The sequence below is a fragment of the Convolutriloba macropyga genome, chromosome 1 (genome assembly GCF_964194025.1).
Source record: "Convolutriloba macropyga chromosome 1, txConMacr16.3, whole genome shotgun sequence".
Lineage (NCBI taxonomy): Eukaryota > Metazoa > Xenacoelomorpha > Acoela > Convolutidae > Convolutriloba > Convolutriloba macropyga.
This window is the reverse complement of record NC_134468.1, coordinates 28,795,769-28,820,667: the sequence shown is the minus strand read 5'-3', so window position 1 is coordinate 28,820,667 and position 24,899 is coordinate 28,795,769. Positions and strand designations below refer to the sequence as shown.

Genomic DNA, 24,899 nt, shown 5'->3' with positions numbered 1-24,899 from the left:
TGATCAATAGCAAAATCTTTATTAACGCAAAATAATCATTGGTAGATAGTTTTGATTTAATAAAAAAATCTTCAGCTTACTTTCTGATTGGATTTTAATATTTCGATGCATTTGCGAAGTGGTATCGGTGCTCCAATTTCAGGTTCAATTCAGAACATAGAACGGTGTCAGATTTCTAGACATATTCATTCATGCCACGCGTCAAACAAAATATACAACAGAACAGATTAATTGCTGCAACAGTTCCTTTTAGAGCAATTTGTTTAATTTATTAACTTATAGCTCGAAATCAATTTTGACTAAAATCTGTTGCAAATAGTCCTGTTAGAAACATATGGTAGTTCATGAAGGTATGTTTTTCAATAAGTGCTTCTTTGAAGGCCTTATGCTGAAATAAACTGCAGTTCACTTAAGTATATGTAAATGCTGTAACACCGTAAACCAATTAAAATGAGAAGCTCTCTAAGTCTAAACGACAGATGTGTATGAAGAAAAAATGGCATTTTCCCGTTATAGTCACCCTCCCACACCAGTTTAGTGGTTATATGACGCATTCCCATTTGTAAATATACCATTGGGGGTATAATTTCGTGGCAAGGGGTTATAATGGGAAGGACCTGAAAAATTGTCAGCGTTGTCATCAAAAATATAATATCAGAAATTGCACGGAAAGCATTATTCAGCTCTTTTCATAGATATCTCTAAATTGGTGCCTCTGTAATATCATTATTAAAGAATTGTCGAGCCCATCATTGAACTAGTTAATTCTGCTCCCGCTAAATTTTGATAAAAAATTCTGGGCTTTATGAAGAATTCAACAAAGAAAAATTGATCATTCGTTTCGTATCTGATAATAACCTGTTATAACTTGCTCTTGTCGTTGAAGAAGATATTAATACTTGAGGTGAAGCAGTTTGACTTTTAGTTAATGGGCTTGAAAAAAATGGGCTGTTACGAGGAGTATTAAGTGCACCAATTTTAAAACAAAATTCCAACATAATAAGAAAGAGACCTTTTTTTAAAAAATAATCTCTAAAAATTCACATGACCTGGTAAGGAACTAAATTGAGGTTGTCAGTGTAATACTGTAGTTCAACGGTTCAAACACTGTAAACTTTCCTTCAACCAAGAACTGCGACGAAAATCCTAACAGATAATGAGTTTCTAGGATATTGCAAGAATCATTAGCCCCCCCCCCCCCCCCGCACTCACGTTACCCAACCATCAGTTTCAAATTATGTGCCGCTACATATCAGAAATGGAAAGTTTTAAAAATACTATCATCAAATCCACATGTAATATACTCCCATAAAATGGGTGGGATAATAGACAAAAATTATTCAAACATTTTAACAACGAATTTGTTGAAATCGTTGAACATCTAGGTTAACATAAGCTGGATATAAAGTTAGGACAAGCTAGAGATAAACTGGAAATAAACTAGAGATAAAGAATTTATTTACAACATTTGCCTTCTTCTTCGATTGTTTCCTCTGTCAATTTCAACCCATTCGTTCTTTCTTCATCTTCCGCTATCCACAATTGACGTGACAATTCTATTATGGCTTCCAACACATTGTCACCCTCCTTGGCCGACACTTCCATGAATGTCGCGTCATACGTCGCAGCCAAAGTCTCCCCGTCTTCCATAGGAACATATGGAATCCCTTTCTCTTGACACTCGGGAATTGAGTCACATTTGTTTGCACAAATTATGATAGGGATCTTTCTATTGGCTCCCGCCTCAATCGTTTCTACCCAATCACGAACGTGCAAAAATGACTGCTCATAAGTGACGTCATAGAGCAAGACTGCTCCATCAGCTCTGCGGAAATAACTTTTGGCCATTGCTCGGAACCTTTCTTGTCCGGCTGTGTCCCAAAGTTGCAAATTTGTCAACTTTGCGTCAATGTCAAAGGCTTTTGTGTGGAAATCAACACCCAATGTTGACGTTATTCTATTGTGAAAATACCCAGTGCAAAGCTGAAGAATGAAGGAACTCTTACCCACGGCCGCGTCACCCGCTAAGACGACCCGGTACTGCCTTTCTTGGGCATATTGATGACCATTTTTGGGCTCCAATGACTTCCTCAGCTCCTCGTGAGATTTGTTTTTGGAAAAATGGATTGGACTTGGAGAACAACGTCCTGGTTCTGTGGGAGTGTCACCGTGTTCAGTTTGTGGACTCAACATCATGGTCGCCAGTTCGGAACTCCTGGAACTTCTTCTTCTTCGTCTGCCATCCTGTTCATCACTGTCATCACTGGACTTTGAATGTCGTGGTTTTATCAGAATGGTTTCCTGTGACATCTCCGAGTTCAAGGTATCGTTAGAGTCACATCTGGCTGTATGTTTGTGATCATTTAGTGGAACTATATTGCCAACTCTGGCTGGCGCTTGTTTGAGACTACCGTTTGTGTCATTGCATTCCAGAGTCAAAGGAACAATTCTAGCAGAGTTCTTCCGACTTAAAGAACCCTCAAATACGTCTGAGTTGTACCCGCGCTCCTCGGCTTGTTGCATTTCCTCGTTCAGGGATGCATGTCGGACGTCGCTCAGTTTAGGAGGCGCCTCACTCACTTCAATTTTGCTGGACTCGTATGTACTGCTATGACGGACAGATTGCAATCTGTTGTCGTTGCGACAGTTCACCATAGAGATACTGTCTTCTGGTCGAACTATGTCCGAGTGGATTTCGTCCTCGTTGTCGTAATACACTTCGTTTCCCCTGTAATGCGATCCACTGGCAAATCCCGAGCCTACCAGACTGTACCTAAAAAAAATATTATTGCAAACTCACAAACTTGGGCAATATTAGAATGCCGTAGAAAGCCATCAAAATTTCGTTGTGCTCATGGAACAGCTCAGTTTGTAATTCTGCCGTCAATTGAATTAAATTTGATCTTCAGAAGTTTGAATGAAAAACTTTTCTTTTCCTAATAAACAAAATTAGTTCACGAAATTATGCCATAAATTATATATCCAGTCCTCACAAAGCTGATGTCACTTTAATCGTACCATAATTGTGCTTTTAATGGAGAAGTCTTTCTCTTTAAGATTGAATGGTTAATTGAACTGTTCTCGGACTTAATGTCCGATTGCGCAACTCTTATGTTCACAATACAATTACGACAACATAAAAGAAACATTTTGCCAATCTTTTTGATACTAATATGCTCAGAATAGCCACAATCTGCTGAGAGCACTGTTTCAGTTTCCCCGGAAAATATTTTCTATAAAACTGTCTGTTGTCTGTTTAAAAAAATTAATGTACTCGTTGTTTCGTTGTTGATGATATTTCGGATTGCGTCAGCGTAATGAGACATAAAACTTTGTTATTTTGCTGCGGTGATTGTTATTGTGACCACATTCCATTGCAGAAGGTCGTTTTTAGACATTGGAATATTTTTGCGGGGATTCAGAATCAGTTTCTAAATACTTACAGGGGAAAATTATCCACCGACAGAGTCCGGGTATCGGCTGTGAATCTGGTAATTGATTAACAAAAATCATTTTTTAAATATAATATTCAGCATAACCGAACGTAATTCAGGAGTTAATTACATGTTATAAGATTTGTCAGTCACAAGGAATGAAAAGGAGCGATTTTTCAAGTATCATAGTGAGTGAAATCTTAGTAGCTAATTAATAGAGTGAGTAGTAATCAGTAAGTTGATTCTTTGTTTGAGCAGAAAATAATGATCAATCAGAAATTTTTGGTGTCATGTGAATAATTGTTGTCGCTATGCATGCTTTGAAATAGTAGGTTAACAGTCAAACAAGGTTAAACAAAAACTTGTTATGCTTACAAATAATTCAGTAATGAATAAGAGTAAAAATGGAGAAAGCAAAAATGTGGGAATTAAGGCCAATTTTCTGAGGCTGTGTTGAAAATTATGTCACAAAGGTTATAATACTTAAAAGCATTGCACAAAAATTCCTAGCATGAGTTTAGCACAATAAACATTATGGCAAAAGTCTATGTCGGCAAACAATCGATGACCATGTTATTGATAATTTGTCTTTGTTGCTCCCATTTATTACAACCCAAGAATTGGATTGCATTGAAGTTCTTCTTTTTACAACTTCAAGAACAGTATTGATATAGCCATTACACCGCAAAGGCAGACCTGAAAAAAATTTGACAGATTTTTGCCCACATGGAGTTTGAATATGTTCAATAACGGAAATCAGGCTGCATCCTTTGATTCATTGACTTTTTTCAAGTAGATTCCGATAATAAAAATTTAAGATAAACTTTTTTCTTTAGAGCTATATTTTAGAATTAAATTATTTCTCTACAAGCAGTGACACAAAAAGTCATTTTTTTGCAAGCCTTAAGTTTGCTGATTTGTAATTTTTGATAATTTTTTTTCTGTTAGTACACACCTGCGAAAGACTAAATTTGGCAATTTTTCTGATTTTGTTTCATTGACTTCTGATTTTGCTTTAAAGTTTGCGTTTAAGTTTCAAGGATCAGCAACAAAATTCCAATTAATTTTGAGTTTATCTTCGTTTGCTTTTCTTGGGGTCGATGTGCATTGATAGTAAACTTATCTATAGCGAATTGGTTTCTTGGGTATTTTTTTCTAGTTTTTTTTCCATTTAAATTTTGTTTTATTTTGCTTAATTTGCATATTTTCATCTTCTCTTAGAAAAATTGTTTTTTTTTCTTCACATATTCACATTGTAAAATCGAAGGAGGTTTACTGTAGCTTAAGGTGATATTGTTGTTTTTGGCTATAAACTATAATTTGGACTACAACATCGAACAAAATTAATCATGCAAATACCATTGACACTTTTTTGCAATCCATTTCAATTGTGGAGCTGGAATTTCGTATAAATTTATTTCTATACCTAAATTGTTGGCTTTGAAATGATTCGGCGATAACTCTTGTTATTCAGCATTGATTATCGTAATTAATCGTCATTGATTTTTCAAATTTACTAGTGTTTTTGATTATTTTGTCTTTGTTTATTTTTATAGGTCAAAAAAAGGTGGTTAACCTCAGCCTGCTGTAGCGTTGTTTTTTTGAAAAGGTCTTTAATTGTGAAATAATGAATTGACTGACTAAATTAATTTTTAATTTTGAACAGAACTAACAACAGAATTTTTGATTCCTTTTTCAGTTTTCTTGTCTTGGCTGCTTTTTTCGTCATTAAAACATCCTGAAAGATTTTTGATAGTTCAAAAGATTTGTTTTTGTTATATTTAGGACATTACTAAGAGTATTTGCATTTTAACATATTTTTGTTGAAATACAATGTTAAAATAAGTTTCAAATTTTATTATATTGTTGTTTATTTGTTTTCAATTGCCACTAATAGAATTTTGGATACACGAGTCTTATTGCTTGGGAAAAATGAATGTGATTTCGATTGAATGTTATTACCTAGTTTAGTTAATTATTTGAAACAAATAATCTTTCTCCTTTATTTATCTGTTTTTGCATTTTCTTTTCGTCTTAATTCTGCAATCTTTATTTGTAATTTTTTTTAGCCTTTATTTCATTAGTCATCTCCTTGGTTTACAAATATTTGAAATATACTTTGAGACCTATTCTCCTAATTTCAAAATTTGTCGCCATTCAAAATTTGTCGCCATTCAAAATTGTGGCCATTCAAAATTTCCAAATCCGTATGCTTTTTGTTACTTCTCTTTATCAATTAAATCTAAAGCTGGATTATGCTCGCATCAATCATAAGCAAGTTTCTTCATGAGTATGTTGGTCATCATCAACAAAAATTTCGTTTTGCATTTTCTATCCGATTTGGTAGTTTTTGTTGGTAGTTTTATTCTGATTTTCAGAAACGATAATAATTGTCTTAAGAATTGTCTTAGCGCAACAACCGTATAGAAAATGCGGTTAAATCACTTAGCTGTCTGCGCAAATTTTGTTCTTCACACGCAAAGCAATTGTTACAGGTTAATCTTACAAAGCTGCTTAAAAGATGAATTCGATGTTCAAGTTTTTATTCCGCTGTCTTTTTTAAACCAGATTTTGTTGAGCATAATTATTGACAACGAATAATAGATTGTATCCGCGTGTTAAAACAAGAATTGATAATATAGAAGGATTCCAAGATTTGAATGAATCGTGGCCATATTTTATCTTTGGTAAAACAAACACTCAGGTTGCGGTGCCAGCCAGACCAAAACAATCACTTATAAAAAACACGGGGGTGTACCGCGACACGGGTTGACCTTTCTTGGGAACCATATCTAAGAACTGATATCCTTGATTTCTTTCATGGTCAGTTATATGGTTGCCAAGTTACCATAAACTCCATAATGGCTTAGATATGGTTGCCAAGAAAGGTTTATGGTGGTCAACTGGGGGACCCAAATTACAAGGTTTTAATTTTTTTTTACAGCCGAACGATAGTCTAACCAATGGTGGCACTGCAAATATGAATAAAGCACATACCTTCCCGAATCGCTTTCGTCATTAAAATCTGCGCCATATTTCCCACTGTTACAGCTGTACTGCTGTCTGCGTGCTGCAGCCATCACTAGCTCAGCCTGCAGCGATGCCTCGTCACTTGCACAGGATCTCACACGCGACAACTGAGAGTTAGAAGGCGACGCCGACCGACTCAGAATGCGAATTGCCGACTGATTCTGCTCCAAAGCGTAGCTCAACTCGTCACTTGTGTCGTGCAGTCGTTTATTCGATTCGTGCATGTTTTGCAGTTGTCGTGAAAGATGAACAACTTCTTCTTGGTATGTCCTGGCTGTCTCTTTTTCTTGTGCAATTTGCATTTGCTGCTGTTCAAATTTGTGACTCATTTTTGCCATTTCAGCTCGCAGTGACGCGATGCCGGTTTGTGTGTCCAAAACCACGTTTTTTAGCTGAACGTTTTCCATTGACAGACTTTCGATTTGTCGTTTCAACTGGTTGTTTTGTTCACTCATTCGCCGCTCTCGACTTAGTTTTTCCTCCAGCAGTTTATAGTCGTCCAATTTGTCTTTGAGAGTTAGGATTTCGGATTCTAGGCGTTTCTCGGTTTCTCGTTGTTTTGAGGTAGCCGCCTAGAACAATAATTAGTTGATACAGGGCACCTGGCTTTAAATTATTTTTTATCACTTTTTTAAGAAGCTGTTTGGACAATTTTGGGTTCCAACAGAAATTAAATTACTTACAATGTCTACAAAATTACAGAAGATAAAGAAAGTGTCAAGATTGGAATAAGCAATATCTAATTCAAAAAGAAGCCGAACAAAAAAGACAAAAATTCCTACAAAAAATATTGTTTTTGATCATGATTGATGTGTGATGCTTATTTGTGTGAAAACCGAATTGGGATTAATCATATGTTTCCGTTGAACACTGATTTTTTGAATGATTCAAAAATGTATGATTTATTGAGGGTATGTATGTTAAATATGTTAAGTGGCTGATTGACAGACCTCATCAGCTAGATTGTATGCTGTCTTCTCAGCCCTGGATATCTGGTGTTCCATCTCTTCCTGCAGATGGCTGATGTGGTCACTGTGCTTTCTACTCGATCTAAACACAACAGCATATCGAAGTCCTAACTGTAAAAAAAAACATAATTAATAAATTATATATTGAAGTAAACGATGTTTACTAGTATGCTGGAGAACTGCGAAGTAGCCAAAAAAGCATACAACGCTAAGCCATATACCCAATCAGTTGCGATATTACCGTTGGCGGTACTGTTCACAGAGACGAGGCCAAAGTGTCAACGTTTCTACGTACACACCCGACTATCAAATACGAATTAACGTCACCTACGTTATCTAACAACTTAGAGGCATAAGACTACATTACATTCGATTAGAATATAGCTGTTGCCAATTTACTTTTCTTGACTGGTGTTAGTATCCTGCAAATGAAGTTTGTGTTTGGTATTGTAACATCTGATGAGCTTTCCAATATTGCCTTTAAAGTTCAGGCTACTTCAAGTGTTATGTTGTTTAATCATACGAAATTGTTTTACCGACGTACACGCCTTCTAAACCTACTAAATTTGGTTTTAAGAATGATTTTTCTACGATTTGAGAGTACTTTGTGATCAAAAATTGGTTAGGCATGACACCAGGAACGAAATTGCCAAAGTATATTAAGGAGCAAAATACTGCTAATCAGTGTATCACGATAGCCGATTTTGTGCTATAGGCCTGTTAAAACGTTTAGACGCGAAAGAAACTGATCGCCAACGGCAACCCATATGCCACAAAACATTTGCATCAACGACCACTGCTCTAACACGGGCCTAAGGCCTTCATGATCTTCGTCGCAAGCTACTCTTGAATGTCGCTTTACATCAAATAAATTCAGCTCAGTTACTGTAACAAATTGTATACGGTAATTTAATGGCCTTTTTTGTTGGTTTTGGTTCATATATAGCCTAAATTTGATTTCCTTAAGATTGATGTCATACGCGTCTAGGTGTAACCCAATCAGACCATCCAAGCACTAGGATTTTACTTTTGTGTACTTTAAATTCTAAATTTTACGGTTCAACTTTTCCATTAGATTTCAATAATACTATCTTGTTCTCTTGTACTTTTTTTCAGCGTCAGGTTAAGTCTATGTACAATTGCGTCTCTCTTTTCACGCATATAATAGTATGTACTTCTGAGTTTCTGCTGGAATCGACATTAGGCTGTAGCAAACTGTTCACTTCTGTAATTGGCTAATTCTTTCAATCATGTAATTTTTTCAGCATGTTTTTATCGGAGAGTCTGCTAACATCTAATGGGTTTTGAACTGCAAGCAGTTTTTTGAGCTAACACTTTGCTTTCAAGGTCCATTACTTCGTCAGAGTTTGAAAAATTTTTTCATTTGTCTGTTTCTTTTAAATCAACAGCTGTTTTTGCAACATTACCTACCCATCCGTTTTCAATGTAATTGCTACTGATAAAAATCATTTATCGTTTGTGTACACAACAATTACCAGATTTTCGAATTTTAAAGAAGCCTTTGTTTTCTCATTCCATGTTATATAGTCTAGAGATATTTGCATTATGTTTATTCGAATGTACCAGTGCCAATGTTGTTTGAAAACTTTTTTCACGGGGAAAATTTTCTAGTGATGGCTGTCAAAAAACATTAATATATTAGCCAGCCCATTTTTGACCTCTTGATATCTGTATCTCCCATTCCAACGCAGCAACTTTAGATGAGTTTTCGCGTTGCTCACGTCTTCGTCAGCTTTTTGCATGGGTTGGAAACAACTTGATTCCTTTATCACTTCAGCTGTTCAAAGCTAGACGAACATTCTTTTTGGCGAGAGCATTAGGCATTGAGTCAGAGCTTTGGAGGAACAAAACTCAAGTTTTGAAGACCAAAGCTTCGGTGCGAACAGCATCTGGATTTCAGCTCTTTGAGGAGTGGAATCTCGTGAGGCTTAATTTTCCTTAAAACAGTCTTTGAGACATTGCAGAAAATTTGTTTTCCTGACGAAACATGAAGTGTAGTTACTCCTAATCAGTTTAAAACTGCGATCTCATTTGCAGCACAACCTTGTGACGTTATTTCGGAGACTATGACTACATCTATTTTGTCTGGACCTTACAAACTTTTTTTTAACTGCAAAACATTCATTTAAGATACTTAATTGGCAAAGGGAGTCCACATAGAGATATATATTCCGCAAATCATCACAATTCTGATCAAAACAGTGTAGCAATCATCGCAAGCTCTTTTGCATCTCAGGCATACTAACATTGCATTTGTTGCTCACAAGCATGGAGGTTCAGATTGATTAGAGTTCACGAAAGATTTTAGTTCGAGTCTAGACAAGTCATTTCTGAAAAGTTAAATTTCATCTACTAATCTCAATTTCTTTTGTGATATTTTGTTTACTCTTGAGAGAGCAAGATCATCTTTTGCCTATTGAAGACATTTCCAAATAGTAGAATTCCGTTTGACGGTAATGCATTTGTTAACAGGGTGCCAACAAACACCACTTTTGCTCCATTCATCTAAAGGCGGCGTTATTCGATGCTGTGACTCAACTCCTTTGTCTAGGGCCCTTGTCCACGCTGAAGTGCATCGGACTGGCAAGGAATTCAGAACGGATTTTTCTTGTGTCTGAGGCTCAGGGCACAGTTCTCAGATTGCTCGCTTCGCCGACTTGTCCTCCATACCGCCGCTCCTTCTGTTCAGCCAGTCAACTGGTGCAATTTTTACTCTACTTGACATTGGCAACCAGAATCTTTCGTTGAATGTCTTCTAATCTCTGTGATCATATTTGGTCTAACTCTTCGGCATTGTTTTGTGGGAAATGTTGAGTAAAGACAGGTGCAATAAATCTAGTTCCTTTATTTTTGTACTTTTCATCAATGCACCGTTGAGCAAAGATCCTGATGCAATTCCTTCATGGTCGGCCCCACTCTTTGTTGCTTGCCTTAAAACTTGATCGTTCAAACGCAACTTTAGTGTTCGTATCTTTTTAAAAATAATTATCAAAACTCATTTTGTGACTCAAGCTATTATTGCATACAAATTACCACATGCTGATCAAATACCTTTTTGAGCTATGGGCTATTATACAAATTACCTACGTAGATAATCAGTAATCAGATACAGTGACTTGGAAGTCAGGTTGTTTTTTCGGAAGTTTGGTTTTAAAAAAATGGGCTAACATATATATATGTATATATACATATATATATATATATATATATATATATATATATATATATATATATATAGCCCCTTTTTTTAAAACCAAACTTTCGAAAAAGCAACCTGACTTCCAAGTCACTGTATCTGATTAATGATTATCTATATAGGTATTTTGTGTTAATAGCCGAAAGCTCAAAAGATATTTGATCAGCATGTGGTAATTTGTATGCAATAATAGCTTGAGTCACAAAATGAGTTTTGATAATTATTTTTAAAAAGATACGAAGACTAAAGTTGCGTTTGAACGCTCAAGTTTTTAAGCAAGCAACAAAGAGTGGGGCCGACTATGAAGGAATTGTATCAGGATCTTTGCTCAATGGCGCATTGATGAAAAGTGCAAAAATTAAAGGAACTAGAGTTATTGCACCTGTCGTTATTCAACACTTCCCACTAAACTATGCCAGAAGAGTTAGACCAAATATGAGCACAGAGATTAGAAATCATTCAACGAAGGATTCTGGTTGCCAATGTCAAGTAGAGTATAAATCGCACCAGTTGACTGGCTGAACAGAAGGAGCGGGCGGTCTGAGTACTGTGCCCTGAGCCTCAGACGCAAGAATATAATTTTTGTTCATAGATACGTAGAGTGAAACTAAATTTTCTTGGTTTTTTTGCAAAACTTAATCTGAATTTTTTTATCTGTGATTCTAGCAACTGTACAAATAGTTATCTGTGGAACGATTTTTCAAAGTCACTAACTGGCATCATTTTCTTTGCTCAAAATTGAACTCAGTTTCAATGCGCTAACTTTTTCATGGAATCAGACAGCTGTTCAACCTCTTCCTCCATCTGTTTCAACTGACCCACCAGCCCAATTATCACCTGTTGCATTGCACCCTGATTGCCCCCTCCCCCTCCATTTGGCAAATCCCTCAAACTCATCCCCATGTCTTGTATCCTCGCATGGCATGAACTGCTCAGCAGTGCCAAGTTGTCCTCAAAATTGGCGTCTCCATAAATGTCCTCGGAGTCCCTGTGAAGTTTTCTATATTTTGAACTGCTGTTGTAACTGGGCGACGAGGCGGGCGAATCCAGTGACGTCATGCTACCTGTATTCGCTTTTGTCTCGAACGAGCTCCTTCGCTTTTGACTCTCGATGTCTACAATAATAGAATTTAAGTCAACTTAAATTTCAAATCACAGATTTTTCAGTTTTTTTTCAGCGAGCACCTATACTCTTGCTCAATTGTCTTAACAAATTAAATTGATAAGGATTAAAGAAAAAGTAAATGCGCAATTAAGCATACAACAGTTTATCAAGCTCTGTTATTTTAAAGTTACTAAGGTGTCTCAATACGAGCAAAATTCCAATTGTAAATCCGATGCAAAATGAAATGAGAAATTAAAGAACAATAGTCCTCTATTTCAAGAAAACTAGCAGACTGTATAATGACGTAAAAATGCGAGCTGAGACAGAATGAAATAACTTCAAATATATTCAACAAAGTTTTAAGTCATCTGTTTATTTAACGAGCAAATAGAAATATTTTTAGACTGCTGTCAAATGAATGGAAAAAGAGAAAAGTTGCTGTTTGATATTTAATTATATCGAGCAATTTTAAAGCAACTGAGGCTGTGATAAAGTGACTTTGAAAAATAAGTAAACCTCAAATTGGGTCATCAAATGTGTGCTGAAAAAACCGACTAAGTCATTAATTATTATTTTAACAAAGCTTTATTGCGTTATTGATGTTGAGTTTCTTTACATTTTCATCTTTGAATTTAATTAAAAGTTGCTTGCTTGCTATGTGTCTTGTTGTACGTTTTTCTACAAAAGAGAGGTCAATAGGTCACATTAAAGGTAGAGCAACTTTCAAGCACGTCTTTTCTAGTGAGTTTTTTTAAATCATTAGTTTAATCCTGAAATACAAAATAATTTATTATAGAATATAACTTTACAATAATTAATGGAAAAATTACTACATCTGGGGAATCGAACTTTGTAGTCGGTATAGTGATAACAAGTTAAAAAACCGCAAAAAAAACAAAAATGGGGGCAAAGTCTCTCAAATGCATCAGCCGCATAGACAATGGGAGCAGTAATATTTTTACGACTCAAAGAGGAGTATTGGAGAAGTAATTTTTATAAAATCAATTTTATTGGAGTGATTTTTGAAGCGGGGCATGGATCGCGTGAAAAAAATTTGGAGCGAATGAAAAAATGCGGAGCGAAAAGAGAGTGGTTTCTGTTCATACCGCTGGTTTTGAGAGAGCGAAAAATTGCATTGTGAAAAATTTTTCTCTAAGCGAGCAAATTTTTTTGTTCACATGAGGCTTTTAAAAGCAGTTTTTTTGCAACTTTCGATGGTTATGAGGTTTGATTATGGTATTGTATTATTGTTAGGCTTGTTTTGATAGGATTTAAAGGTTTTAAGTATTTAATTTGAGTTTAATGCTAATTTGGAGATCTTTGATCAGTTTTGCTGATTTTTAGACGAAATTTAATGGTTTTTTGCCTGTTTTTTTGTATTAATGCTCTAAGAGGGATTTGGATAGAAGCTTGCTACTTAAGGAATATTCAGATACCAATTAACTAAAGCTTTCTTGGTATAAATCATTTTTTTGACAGAAAATTGACAGAAAAATTGAGAAATTTTAAAACCATTTTTCTTATTTTTTTGAAGTATATCTTTTTTTAATCTTAGACAAGTTTCTCAACCTATTATGACTTGCCCATTGTTTTGTTGCTCTAATTGCAATGGAGTTTTATTCGGCTTTTATGTTTCCTTGTACTATAAAAAAACTCAATTTAAAAAACTTAATTTTTTCTTGTTTTTTTGTTCAATTTGTTTTTGAAAGCTGTTTCTATTCTTCCTTAAATTTTTTTATGGCATTTGTGGAGGTTCAGAGTTCACAATAGGTGTTCAGTTGTTTAGTCATAAGTATGGGCAATTTTCTCCTTCGAATCGTTTCCAGAATTCTTCCGGCTAGGTTTTTTTCTTATTTGATCAAAAACTCAGATGATAGCGCAGTTGTCGTTGTGTTTTTTTGCAACTTTCGATGGTTATGAGGTTTGATTATGGTATTGTATTATTGTTAGGCTTGTTTTGATAGGATTTAAAGGTTTTAAGTATTTAATTTGAGTTTAATGCTAATTTGGAGATCTTTGATCAGTTTTGCTGATTTTTAGACGAAATTTAATGGTTTTTTGCCTGTTTTTTTTGTATTAATGCTCTAAGAGGGATTTGGATAGAAGCTTGCTACTTAAGGAATATTCAGATACCAATTAACTAAAGCTTTCTTGGTATAAATCATTTTTTTGACAGAAAATTGACAGAAAAATTGAGAAATTTTAAAACCATTTTTCTTATTTTTTTGAAGTATATCTTTTTTTAATCTTAGACAAGTTTCTCAACCTATTATGACTTGCCCATTGTTTTGTTGCTCTAATTGCAATGGAGTTTTATTCGGCTTTTATGTTTCCTTGTACTATAAAAAAAACTCAATTTAAAAAACTTAATTTTTTCTTGTTTTTTTGTTCAATTTGTTTTTGAAAGCTGTTTCTATTCTTCCTTAAATTTTTTTATGGCATTTGTGGAGGTTCAGAGTTCACAATAGGTGTTCAGTTGTTTAGTCATAAGTATGGGCAATTTTCTCCTTCGAATCGTTTCCAGAATTCTTCCGGCTAGGTTTTTTTCTTATTTGATCAAAAACTCAGATGATAGCGCAGTTGTCGTTGTGTAAAATAAAAGAACTCTGAAATGACTATTTGGCCAGACTAAATCAGCATTTTAGTTGGCGTAAGATATTTAAAGATGAAAGATAATTTTTTTCTTAATTACAGCACCAATTTGACCTTTCTCTTCAAATTTAAATGTTACAAATGACCTTTTGTTTTGCTCAGAAAGTTTTACTGATTTTTGTTCCCTGAATTTATAAAAAAAAACTTCAGAAACGTTTATGATTTTATTTCGACCTCCTCTGTCTCTAAACTTAAATACCCTAAAAACCAAAAAATCGCTTTGTTTCCATAGGTTATATTAAATTACAAAATATTGCTAGGATTGTAAAAAAAGCTGCTAAAAGTTTTTTGTGAAGATTTTTTATTGTAAAAAGTCAACTTCCCCAAAGGACAAAGAACAACAAACGCAAATTATGAAAAACAGGGCTTATTTATGGTTCATGATTACTAACTGTGAGTTAAGAGGACACTTAGAAGTTTTGCTCGCATGCCCATAAATTAATAACAATTATGTCTTTAGAGTATAGGGTCTCAAATATTTAGGCTAACTGAAGAGTTTTGCGAATAATTAGAGGAGGCTCAAAATCACGGAGATTGGTTACATTATTGGTGAGTACGCTTGACAAAAGGCATGCGTTTTCGTCACGTATGTCCACGGTTAATGTATATGTATCGATTATGCATTTCGGACAGCAGTCACGCGCAGTAACAATATGTCAATAAATTTTGCCATTGTTCATCAAGAAAGGATCCAAAAGCTTCAAAATTACTAAGTTTAACTTTTCCAAGAAATGAAGCCTATTGGTTTAAGAAAAAGAAGAGTTATGAGGAAAAGTTGAGAACCCTCAATGATTCTTTTGGTATTGTATATGCTGAGAATTTAGTTTTTCGACACCTCGCCAGATTATTTGAGCATTCTATGAGAAGTTGACATACTGTTTGGGAAAGTAAGTACCCAATGGTAAGCTCTAGAGTTAAGAAAATATGACAAAACTCCACCCAGCGGAAATGGTAATCCAGCATGAAAATACAGTAAAAATAAATCTTAACTCAGCTCTTTTTTTCTATTTGTGCTAAAATAGGGGAAACTGTGAGATGGCGATGAGTTAAGAGGAGAGTTAAGATTAAGAAGAGATCAAGCATTTCTGAATACTCCTTCCATATAATAAAGCAACAACAATCAGATAGCAGAGAAACCAAAGAAATTTACTGAAGCGTCAAATCATCTAAACAGTTATAAACTACAAGAGAGTTGCAAAACAACATGAAGATGATGATTAAATCTGTTGTTTCTTTACCGAAGTCGAATTCCAGAGAATAGTAGCATTCTCTGTTCTTCTTTAAAGTGGACCGTCTTCTGCTTTGATAGTACGCTAAAAATATTATAACTTACTACAAGAGAATTTTGTAGATTATAACGTTAAACCATTATAACTTGGTCACCAGTAGGATAAATGAAGCCTTGTTGATCATCGTCCTGGTTTATCAAGATCTTCTCTAGTTGCTACGAGAAGCTTTCTTGAGACATCAAGACAAAATCTCGCCAAAATCAAATAAAAACATGACTAGAAAATTTTGGCATTTCAAGATACTTGGCGGAGAAATTAAGGTATTTCAACTTTTGAAAGAATTACCAAGATGCATCCCATGGCAAGTTGGCAAGCTGTATCAAGAGTCGTTTCACTGGGTTCATGTGAACTCTTGATTTTCGGAGTGTTCTGACGTGTGAGTATCCCTCAGAAACTGACCTTTCTCCATCGGTCTTAGGTTTATTTTTGTATTATTATTTTGATTTTAAACTACTACAAAACTTTATTTCAAAACTATATTTCAAATCTCTTAAGTCTCGATCCATTTAAACACTTCGAGCGAGCATAAATATAGTAAGACTATATAAATGTAGGCAGGAGTTTGGTTATATACTGATTAAAGACATAACGTTAAAACTGTGGAAAACGCACATATTAAATGCCTAATTAAAAATGCTGCGACCTGCACTCGAAGTTCATCCGTTTTTTGGCCTGGTTCATCTTGTCAAAGGCTTTTACACCGCCTTGAAAATATTGTCGATGTCTGCGCAGGTATTACAATTTTGTGATTAACAACTTTGCAACTAAGTAAGTTCCTTGCAAAAAAACTTGAGCTGACTTTATTATAAATGTTTTTATCACAGTCGGTTTGTTCTAATATCTAACAGACCGGCGAGTGTATCGTTTAACAGAGATCCCATCGTGAATCTGGGAAATCTTATTTATACTATACATTTCAACTATTTCTCGTTGGAAACTTATGTTAATTTTGATCCCAATTTTTCCCAAAATTTTTTCTTATGAGATTTTAGACGAGATTTTAGAAAAAAAATTAAAAGTTGAAAAAAGTGGAGGAAAAATTGAGAAAATCGAAAATTTGAAAAACAGAAGCAACCGACGATTTCAATTTTGAAAAACCAGTAAACAAGTAAATTTAAATTTGTTTTACCACTTGGTTGTTAAGCCGATAAGGAACTTTGGATAAACAAATTATTTGCCTTCTTGTTCTTAATGAAATTTTGAAAACATTCTCGAAATCAAAAGTTGAATCAGTTTAAATTCTTAACCAGAATATTCTAGAAGTTTTTCTCTCTGAATGACCTCTTCCTAGTCTACATTTACAACGCCAATATTTTTGTTGTTGTTGCTAGAGAACGAGATCGAGCTATTAGAATATACCATAAAACGTTTACATTAAAACGCATCGAATAATATGAAATACTTGCATCTTTTTGCTCATCATTTTTGGTCAAACTTGTGCGAAGAACTATTGTGCCGTGTTTTTCACAAAAGTACCCTTGTCAAAATTTATAATTTATCCTTGAAAAATGATTAAAATATTGATTAGACTAATTAAGAAATTGTATAATTTGGTGATCTTCAAAGATACTAAACAGATTTTAGTTGACACGAAGTATGTTGTGCCCAAAATTTTGCACAAAACAAGTTTTTATGGTAATCCTTGATACCTAAATGTAGATTCTACGAAATAAAACCCCACAAAAAAACTCCTGTCTGTTTATAAAAGGAATTGAACCCCCACGGAACAAAACCCCACGGAGATAAACCCTCACGGAAAAACCCCCATGTTAACATTGATTGAAGGATCATGTGATCTAAATTAAAACCATCACAGCAGCAGAAAGTTTAATACGCATGGCTAAACAAATTTCACGTGGATCAGCATCATATTGTCATGTCCTGTACTACGTATTCACGGTTTAAGTATGCAATTCAGTGACATCAAATGAAAATTTTATTTTCAGACCTCTATAAAATTTGATCTTCATAGTTAGAACAACCGGCGGTAGCCGAGGAGGCGGGGGAATAGAAACAAACCAAAAACTAAAAAATCTCTCAGAATAGTACGGCAAAATCACATTTTAGTACTTTTATGGGAAGTCAAAAAGGGACAGTGACTACAGGGTTGACCGCCCCTTCTCCGTGGGGAAAAATTTTATGGCATTTGTGGAGGTTCAGAGTTCACAATAGGTATTCAGTTGTTTAGTCATACGTATGGGCAATTTTCTCCTTCGAGTCGTTTCCGGAATTCTTCCGGCTAGGTTTTTTTCTCAATTGCTCAAAAACTCAGATGATAGCGCAGTTGTCGTTGTGTAGAATAAAAGAACTCTGAAATGATTATTTGGCCAGACTAAATCAGCATTTTAGTTGGCGTAAGATATTTAAAGATGAAAGATAATTTTTTCTCAATTACAGCACCAATTTGACCTTTCTCTTCAAATTTAAATGTTACAAATGACCTTTTGCTTTGCTCAGAATTCTTTATTGATTTTTGTTCCCTGAATTTATAAAAATTTCAGAAACGTCTATGATTTTCTTTCCAGCTCCTCTGTCTCTAAACTTAAATACCCTAAAAACCAAAATATCTCTTTGTTTCCATAAGTTATATTAAATTACAAAATATTGCTAGGATTGTAAATAAAGCTGCTAAAAGTTTTTTGTGAAGATTTTTTATTGTAAAAAGTCAATTTCCCCAAAGGACAAAGAACAACAAACCCAAATTATGAAAAACGGGGCTTATTTTTGGTTCATGATTACTAATTGTGAATTAAGAGGACACTTAGAAGTTTGCTCGCATGCCCATAAATTAATAACAATTATATCTTTAGGGTCTCATATATTTAGGCTAATTGAACAAATTTGCGAATAATTAGAGGAGGTTCAAAATCACGGAGATTGGTTACATTATTGGTGAGTACGTTTGACAAAAGCCATGCGTTTTCGTCACGTATGTCCACGGTTAATTATGTTTCGATTATGCATTTCGGACAACATTTTTGGTCAAACTTGACCGGCGAGTGTATTTGAACTGGGTTCATGTGAACTCTTGATTTTCGGAGTGTTCTGACGTGTGAGTATCCCTCAGAAACTGACCTTTCTCCATCGGTCTTAGGTTTATTTTTGTATTATTATTTTGATTTTAAACTACTACAAAACTTTATTTCAAAACTATATTTCAAATCTCTTAAGTCTCGATCCATTTAAACACTTCGAGCGAGCATAAATATAGTGAGACTATATAAATGTAGGCAGGAGTTTGATTATATACTGATTAAAGACATAACGTTAAAACTGTGGAAAACGCACATAATAAATGCCTAATTAAAAATGCTGCGACCTGCACTCGAAGTTCATCCGTTTTTTGGCCTGGTTCATCGTGTCAAAGGCTTTTACAACGCCTTGAAAATATTGTCGATGTCTGCGCAGGTATTACAATTTTGTGATTAACAACTTTGCAACTAAGTAAGTTCCTTGCAAAAAAACTTGAGCTGACTTTATTATAAATGTTTTTATCACAGTCGGTTTGTTCTAATATCTAACAGACCGGCGAGTGTATCGTTTAACAGGGATCCCATCGTAAATCTGGGAAATCTTATTTATACTATACATTTCAACTATTTCTCGTTGGAAACTTATGTTAATTTTGATCCCAATTTTTCCCAAAATTTTTTTCTTATGAGATTTTAGACGAGATTTTAGAAAAAAAAATTAAAAGTTGAAAAAAGTGGAGGAAAAATTGAGAAAATCGAAAATTTGAAAAACAGATGCAACCGACAATTTCAATTTTGAAAAACCAGTAAACAAGTAAATTTAAATTTGTTTTACCACTTGGTTGTTAAGCCGATAAGTAACTTTGGATAAACAAAGTATTTGCCTTCTTGTTCTTAATGAAATTTTGAAAACATTCTCGAAATCAAAAGTTGAATCAGTTTAAATTCTTAACCAGAATATTCTAGAAGTTTTTCTCTCTGAATGACCTCTTCCTAGTCTTCAATTACAACGCCAATATTTTTGTTGTTGTTGCTAGAGAACGAGATCGAGCTATTAGAATATACCCTAAAACGTTTACATTAAAACGCATCGAATAATATGAAATACTTGCATCTTTTTGCTCATCATTTTTGGTCAAACTTGTGCGAAGAACTATTGTGCCGTGTTTTTCACAAAAGTACCCTTGTCAAAATTTATAATTTATCCTTGAAAAATGATTAAAATATTGATTAGACTAATTAAGAAATTGTATAATTTGGTGATCTTCAAGGATACTAAACAGATTTTAGTTGACACGAAGTATGTTGTGCCCAAAATTTTGCACAAAACAAGTTTTTATGGTAATCCTTGATACCTAAATGTGGATTCTACGAAATAAAACCCCACAAAAAAAAACTCCTGTCTGTTTGAAAAAGGAATTGAACCCCCACGGAAGAAACCCCACGGAGATAAACCCTCACGGAAAAACCCCCATGTAAACTTTGATTGAAGGACCATGTGATCTAAAATAAAACCATCACAGCAGCAGAAAGTTTAATACGCATGGCTAAACAAATTTCACGTGAATCAGCATCATATTGTCATGTCCTGTACTACGTATTCACGGTTTAACTATGCAATTCATAGACATCAAATGAAAATTTTATTTTCAGACCTCTATAAAATTTGATCTTCATAGATAGAACAACCGGCGGTAGCCGAGGAGGCGGGGGAATAGAAACAAACCAAAAACTAAAAAATCTCTCAGAATAGTACGGCAAAATCACATTTTAGTACTTTTACGGGAAGTCAAAAAGGGAAGTGACTACAGGGTTGACCGCCCCTTCTCCATGCTATGGTACCTAACTACAGTCACGGTGCTAAGTCTTCTCCTACGGTTTGAGAGGTGACAACAACCGTTTAGGTTATGGGAAATGTTTTGTGGTGAATAAAATGAACAAGCCAAACTGTTAGCCTTTGTGGCCTGTTTTTAGTCAACCTTTTTGCAGGTATTGTATCAAATCAGTCTACATATAATTAAAAACAATCATTTTGTTATTTTTGCCGAATTAACTGGACATAAATTCACAAAAATTTTATACAAGACCAATTGATTTTTGTTAGTAAATTTGAAATTCCAAAAGAATGGAAAATATAGATTTTGACAAATTGTGTTACATTAAAACCAACAAAGGAGGAACAAATCATCTATATGTATATATATATATATATATATAAATATATATTTATGTATATATGTATATATGTATATATATATATATATATATATATATATATATATATATATATATAAAATTATATATATATATATATATATATATATATATATGAAGGGTTTGCATATTTTAAGAAGAGAGAACTCATGACTTCTACTAATTGGGCGTGCGAATTAAGAAGGAACGAAGCTCATTGTAAGCACCAAATTTGAACACCTAATGTCCAAAGTCACCTGAAATCAATATAACAACCAAGACACACAGTGACTCTACGCTAATTGTGGTTTAAAAAATTGAAAACCAAATTAAAGATGACACAACTGTCCAAGATTGTGCAACAACTCAACGGATTTCGTCGCTAAATGTCTTAACAGCCAGAGCAGAATGAGCAATTAAAATGACTTCAATTCCTCACATCAAAAACGTATCCACCATATCAAACAACAACAAAGAGGATCTGGGCTAATTCCTAAGAGCAACGACTTTGAAATACAAGCGAAATAGGGACAAAGAAAGTAGACGAATTTTTGTTCGAAGTCAGCAGTTGGGAAGTGTACAGCAGTCGGTGAAAAAGTTTCTGGTCTTTGTAACCGGAAACAATTTACAATTTGTTTTTGATCTATGTAAATGTGTCGTAATATAATTCATTTAATTCAATTTGCTTGATGCTACATCTTTTCGACAGCGAAGTGGGGGTTTATTTTCGTAGGGGTGTTTCCTTGGAGGTTTCTTTCCGCGGGTTTTTTCCTGTCTAATTTTTTCTTGTTTTTTTCCGTGTTTTTGTTTCAAAACCTCTAAACGTGGTCTGTCTATTTTCTCCCAAAAGCATATTAGATCTATAAGTATAATCTTCTTTTTATTGCTCAAGTAGTTTGTTTTACTTGTTTTTTATGTGTGATGCATATTGTTTTACCAAATTTTGATTTAAAGAAATATGGAAAGGGAATTTGCGTGCTTAACGACTCTGTACTGTGATTCCAAGCTAACTAATATGAGATTCTTTGTTTCATTGATGAAATACGGGGGGGGGGGGGGTAGAGCAGAGAGCACGTAGAGAAGAATTCAGCAAAATTGAGAGTTAAAACGAAATGCCCGTTCCCCAACTGTGATTGGTCTACATTAAAAGCAGGATTTCAAAGTTTTTTTGTTAATAACATCTAGAAAAGAGGACGTCTATATCTTGTGGCACCTCCCTCCAGTTAGGGGGAGGGTTTTGGAGCCTTGTAGACGCCAAATGGAGTGAAATTCGACAACACGTCATAAGTTATTACGCGAGATATTATTATTAGTCATTTCTTAATACTCTAATTTCAACCAATTAGTTTGTTTTACCAATCAAATTTAACCAATCACATTATCACATTCTGTCCTTCGTCGTGTTTAGTTCTAATTCTTTCCATTTACTGAACAAAACCCTGTGAATGTAAAAGTTGTTTACCTTGAAAGATCTTTGAGTGTAGTTAATCTTGTAAATAGTTTTACTGAGTTTTAGATCTCAGTGGAAAATACCATCTACTTTGCAAGAAATCCTATTCCAAAATTTATTTTTTCTAAAAGCAAAAAAAATATGCTTTCAAGAATTTTGCAAGTTTATGGTGGTTGGAACAAGATATCACGATATCAGAACAGCTGACTAGGATGAAGAGCATTGACAATCATTTGATTGCCTCATCGGGATTAGCTATTACCATAGCATAAAGCATCATCAAGGAGAAGAATATCAATTATTTATGGACATATTCTCCTAAGGGGATATTCTCTTGGTTCTCTTAAAAATCTTTCTCAATTAGTAAAGGAAATTGAGCGTTATCAAAAAGTTTGGTTTCAGCTCAAGCTAAAAAGAAAGCAATATTAGTTTTGGGGGATATTGACCAGGGGACTTTTCGTTTTCATCATTTTGGCAGCGAAATGAAAGGGCACCCGGGCTCTCTTTTGCCCTCGGGCTCCTTTGTCAAATAAACGCTATCTGGCATGGTACCCTGATTATAACTCACAACAACAAAATATCCCTACCTTGATCTGAGTGGAACCCGCCATCTGATTGGTCACTTTCTAGTCCAATCAGATCCTCTCCTGGACAGAAGACCTGCTGAATGTGCGCAAACTCACTAATGAACTGATCTTTCGATATTTTCCCCGTTCCATCAACATCCAAAGGCGCAAAAATGTTTTTAATCGCCTCATTGTCGATTCCCAAACTCTCGCATAGATCGTCCAAGTCCTCGCTCTCGATAAAACCCGATTTATTCCGATCACAAAGATTGAAGTACTGCTCAAGGCGGGCGTTCACTGATTTATTGCTCACCTGTGCCATTTATGGTAATATTTATGGCTTAGTTCACATAAATGTGAAAAACTCGTATACATGCTCTATAAAAGCATGTATAACAACGAACGAAATCTGAACGTTGAGCAAAGAAAGTTTATGAAAACTCAAACAGAACAAAAATGTGATTTGAAAATTAAACGCAATGAATATAGCTATATAATGGTAAAATGTAAATATAAGTCAAAACACGTGTCAAATAGGGTCGCTCAAAATATTTCTATGTGTAAAAATTATAACTAACCAGATTTTTATACCAAAAGTTGCAAAGTAAAGTTTGCAGACTAAAATGAGAGCTAATACAAAAGTCTACTTTTGAGGGTAAGTTTTTGGTAAAACACGATTTTCAAATCAAAATTGTGACTCAAATTTCTTCGTACGTATATTGATAAATTCTGACCGCGAAATACAATTTTGGGGCGCCTACGCAAATTTTCCAGCGCAGTAGGATCGTTTTGTTTCCTAGCAAATTTGTGAAGTTTTAAGGAATACTTCAAAGTTTTAGTTTTTTTAGTTGAACTGAAATGAAAGGCTGTGTGCTGAAACAATCGAAGAGCGAAATTTCGTATATTGTTTAAAATCGGCCAATCGTTCAACTTACAACCGAAAAGTTTAATCCAATAAATGAGTTTAGTCAATAAAAGGAAATATTGTTCAGGATTTTTGGGAATTTCTTCTGAAGTTGTGGAAAAGTTAAAAGCATGAATAACTATTGTTTCACAACTCCAGGATGTGTTACAAGGAATATATGTGGAAAACGACTGGAAAAAAAATGCTCGGCTTGATTTTGTTCATGTTTTAATGTTTACAATTTACGATGCGTTTCAATATTTTGTGAGATGATAACATCTGTTACCATTTTTATATTCCAACTCAAAAAACTGTTGCCTCGTTTTTCACATTCCGTATTTCTTGTTCCTCAATGAATAATTATTAGTTATATAATCTGCTCCGTAAAATATAACAAAAATATTTTTATCACATGACACAAAAAGCATCTTTTTGGTTGAAAAAAACGGCGCTGATATTTTCAATGCGCGCTAAGCGTGCAACAGAATGTTTAATCTCTTTGAAAAGAAAACTTTGCACTCTCGAGTAGTGCATTGAAAGCGAGCAAAGTTATGTGAAGCATTAAAAGCATCAAATAATTAAGTACTAAAAACAACTAACAACAAACAAACGTCAGATGGTTTTGTAACAAAAGATTCAATTTAACTGTTACAAAAGAGTTCATGTTTTCAGGGCTTTTTGTTGCAGCACAAAACTTTTTTTGGAAGCATTTAAATAATTTTTAACTCTCAAGGCTGCAATTTTTGAATTGTTTTTCAATCATAGGAGCTTCAATTTGCCTGGTTTTTTAGAACATTATTAAGCAGAACGCAATTGTAACTTTTGAATGCAAAAAATTATCTCAGAACGTAATTTTCTTTCTGAAAGAAAAATTTTAAAAATCAATTCATATATCAATTGATTTTAAAATTTTTTCTTCCAGAAAAAAAATTACGTTCAAAGAGATAATTTTTTTAGATTCAAAAATTACACGCGTTCTGCTTAATAATGTTCTAAAAAGCAGAAAAAAACACCAAATGCATTTCAAAACATCATGCACAAACAAAACAAATACATTTTCACAACATGCATCATGCATTAAATTAATTAAAAATACGATGCCCAGCAGCTTTTTACTGC

At 34.2% G+C, this 24,899-nt stretch overlaps 1 protein-coding gene across 3 annotated transcripts; it reads right to left on the bottom strand.

Moving 5' to 3' along the window:
* Positions 1–1,246: 1,246 nt before the first annotated feature.
* On the bottom strand, positions 1,247–24,304 carry LOC142337611 (ras and EF-hand domain-containing protein homolog). 3 transcript variants are annotated; one of them, XM_075386965.1, is made up of 7 exons: positions 22,898–24,304; positions 15,645–15,719; positions 11,413–11,764; positions 7,415–7,514; positions 6,432–7,036; positions 3,444–3,488; positions 1,247–2,773 (listed from the first exon to the last, which is right to left on the bottom strand). In XM_075386965.1, exons 1-7 carry the CDS (start codon positions 23,196–23,198, stop codon positions 1,456–1,458), a joined length of 2,796 nt encoding a protein of 931 aa, XP_075243080.1. In that variant the 5' UTR covers positions 23,199–24,304; the 3' UTR covers positions 1,247–1,455. The 3 variants fall into 3 exon arrangements, with proteins under 3 accessions (XP_075243080.1, XP_075243099.1, XP_075243088.1); XM_075386984.1 differs by lacking the exon at positions 15,645–15,719 and having other exon boundaries at positions 22,898–24,303; XM_075386973.1 differs by lacking the exon at positions 3,444–3,488 and having other exon boundaries at positions 22,898–24,302.
* Between the last annotated feature and the right edge of the window lie 595 nt (positions 24,305–24,899).

Excerpts from the sequence above, each read along its gene's own strand:
- LOC142337611 (XM_075386965.1), bottom strand. The coding sequence starts at position 23,198 with ATGGCACAGGTGAGCAATAAATCAGTGAACGCCCGCCTTGAGCAGTAC. Across the intron at positions 7,515-11,412 it reads CTGTCTGATTCCATGAAAAA|ATCGAGTAGAAAGCACAGTG; the intron begins GTTAGCGCATTG and ends TGTTGTGTTTAG. Across the intron at positions 3,489-6,431 it reads GACGAAAGCGATTCGGGAAG|ATTCACAGCCGATACCCGGA; the intron begins GTATGTGCTTTA and ends ATCAATTACCAG.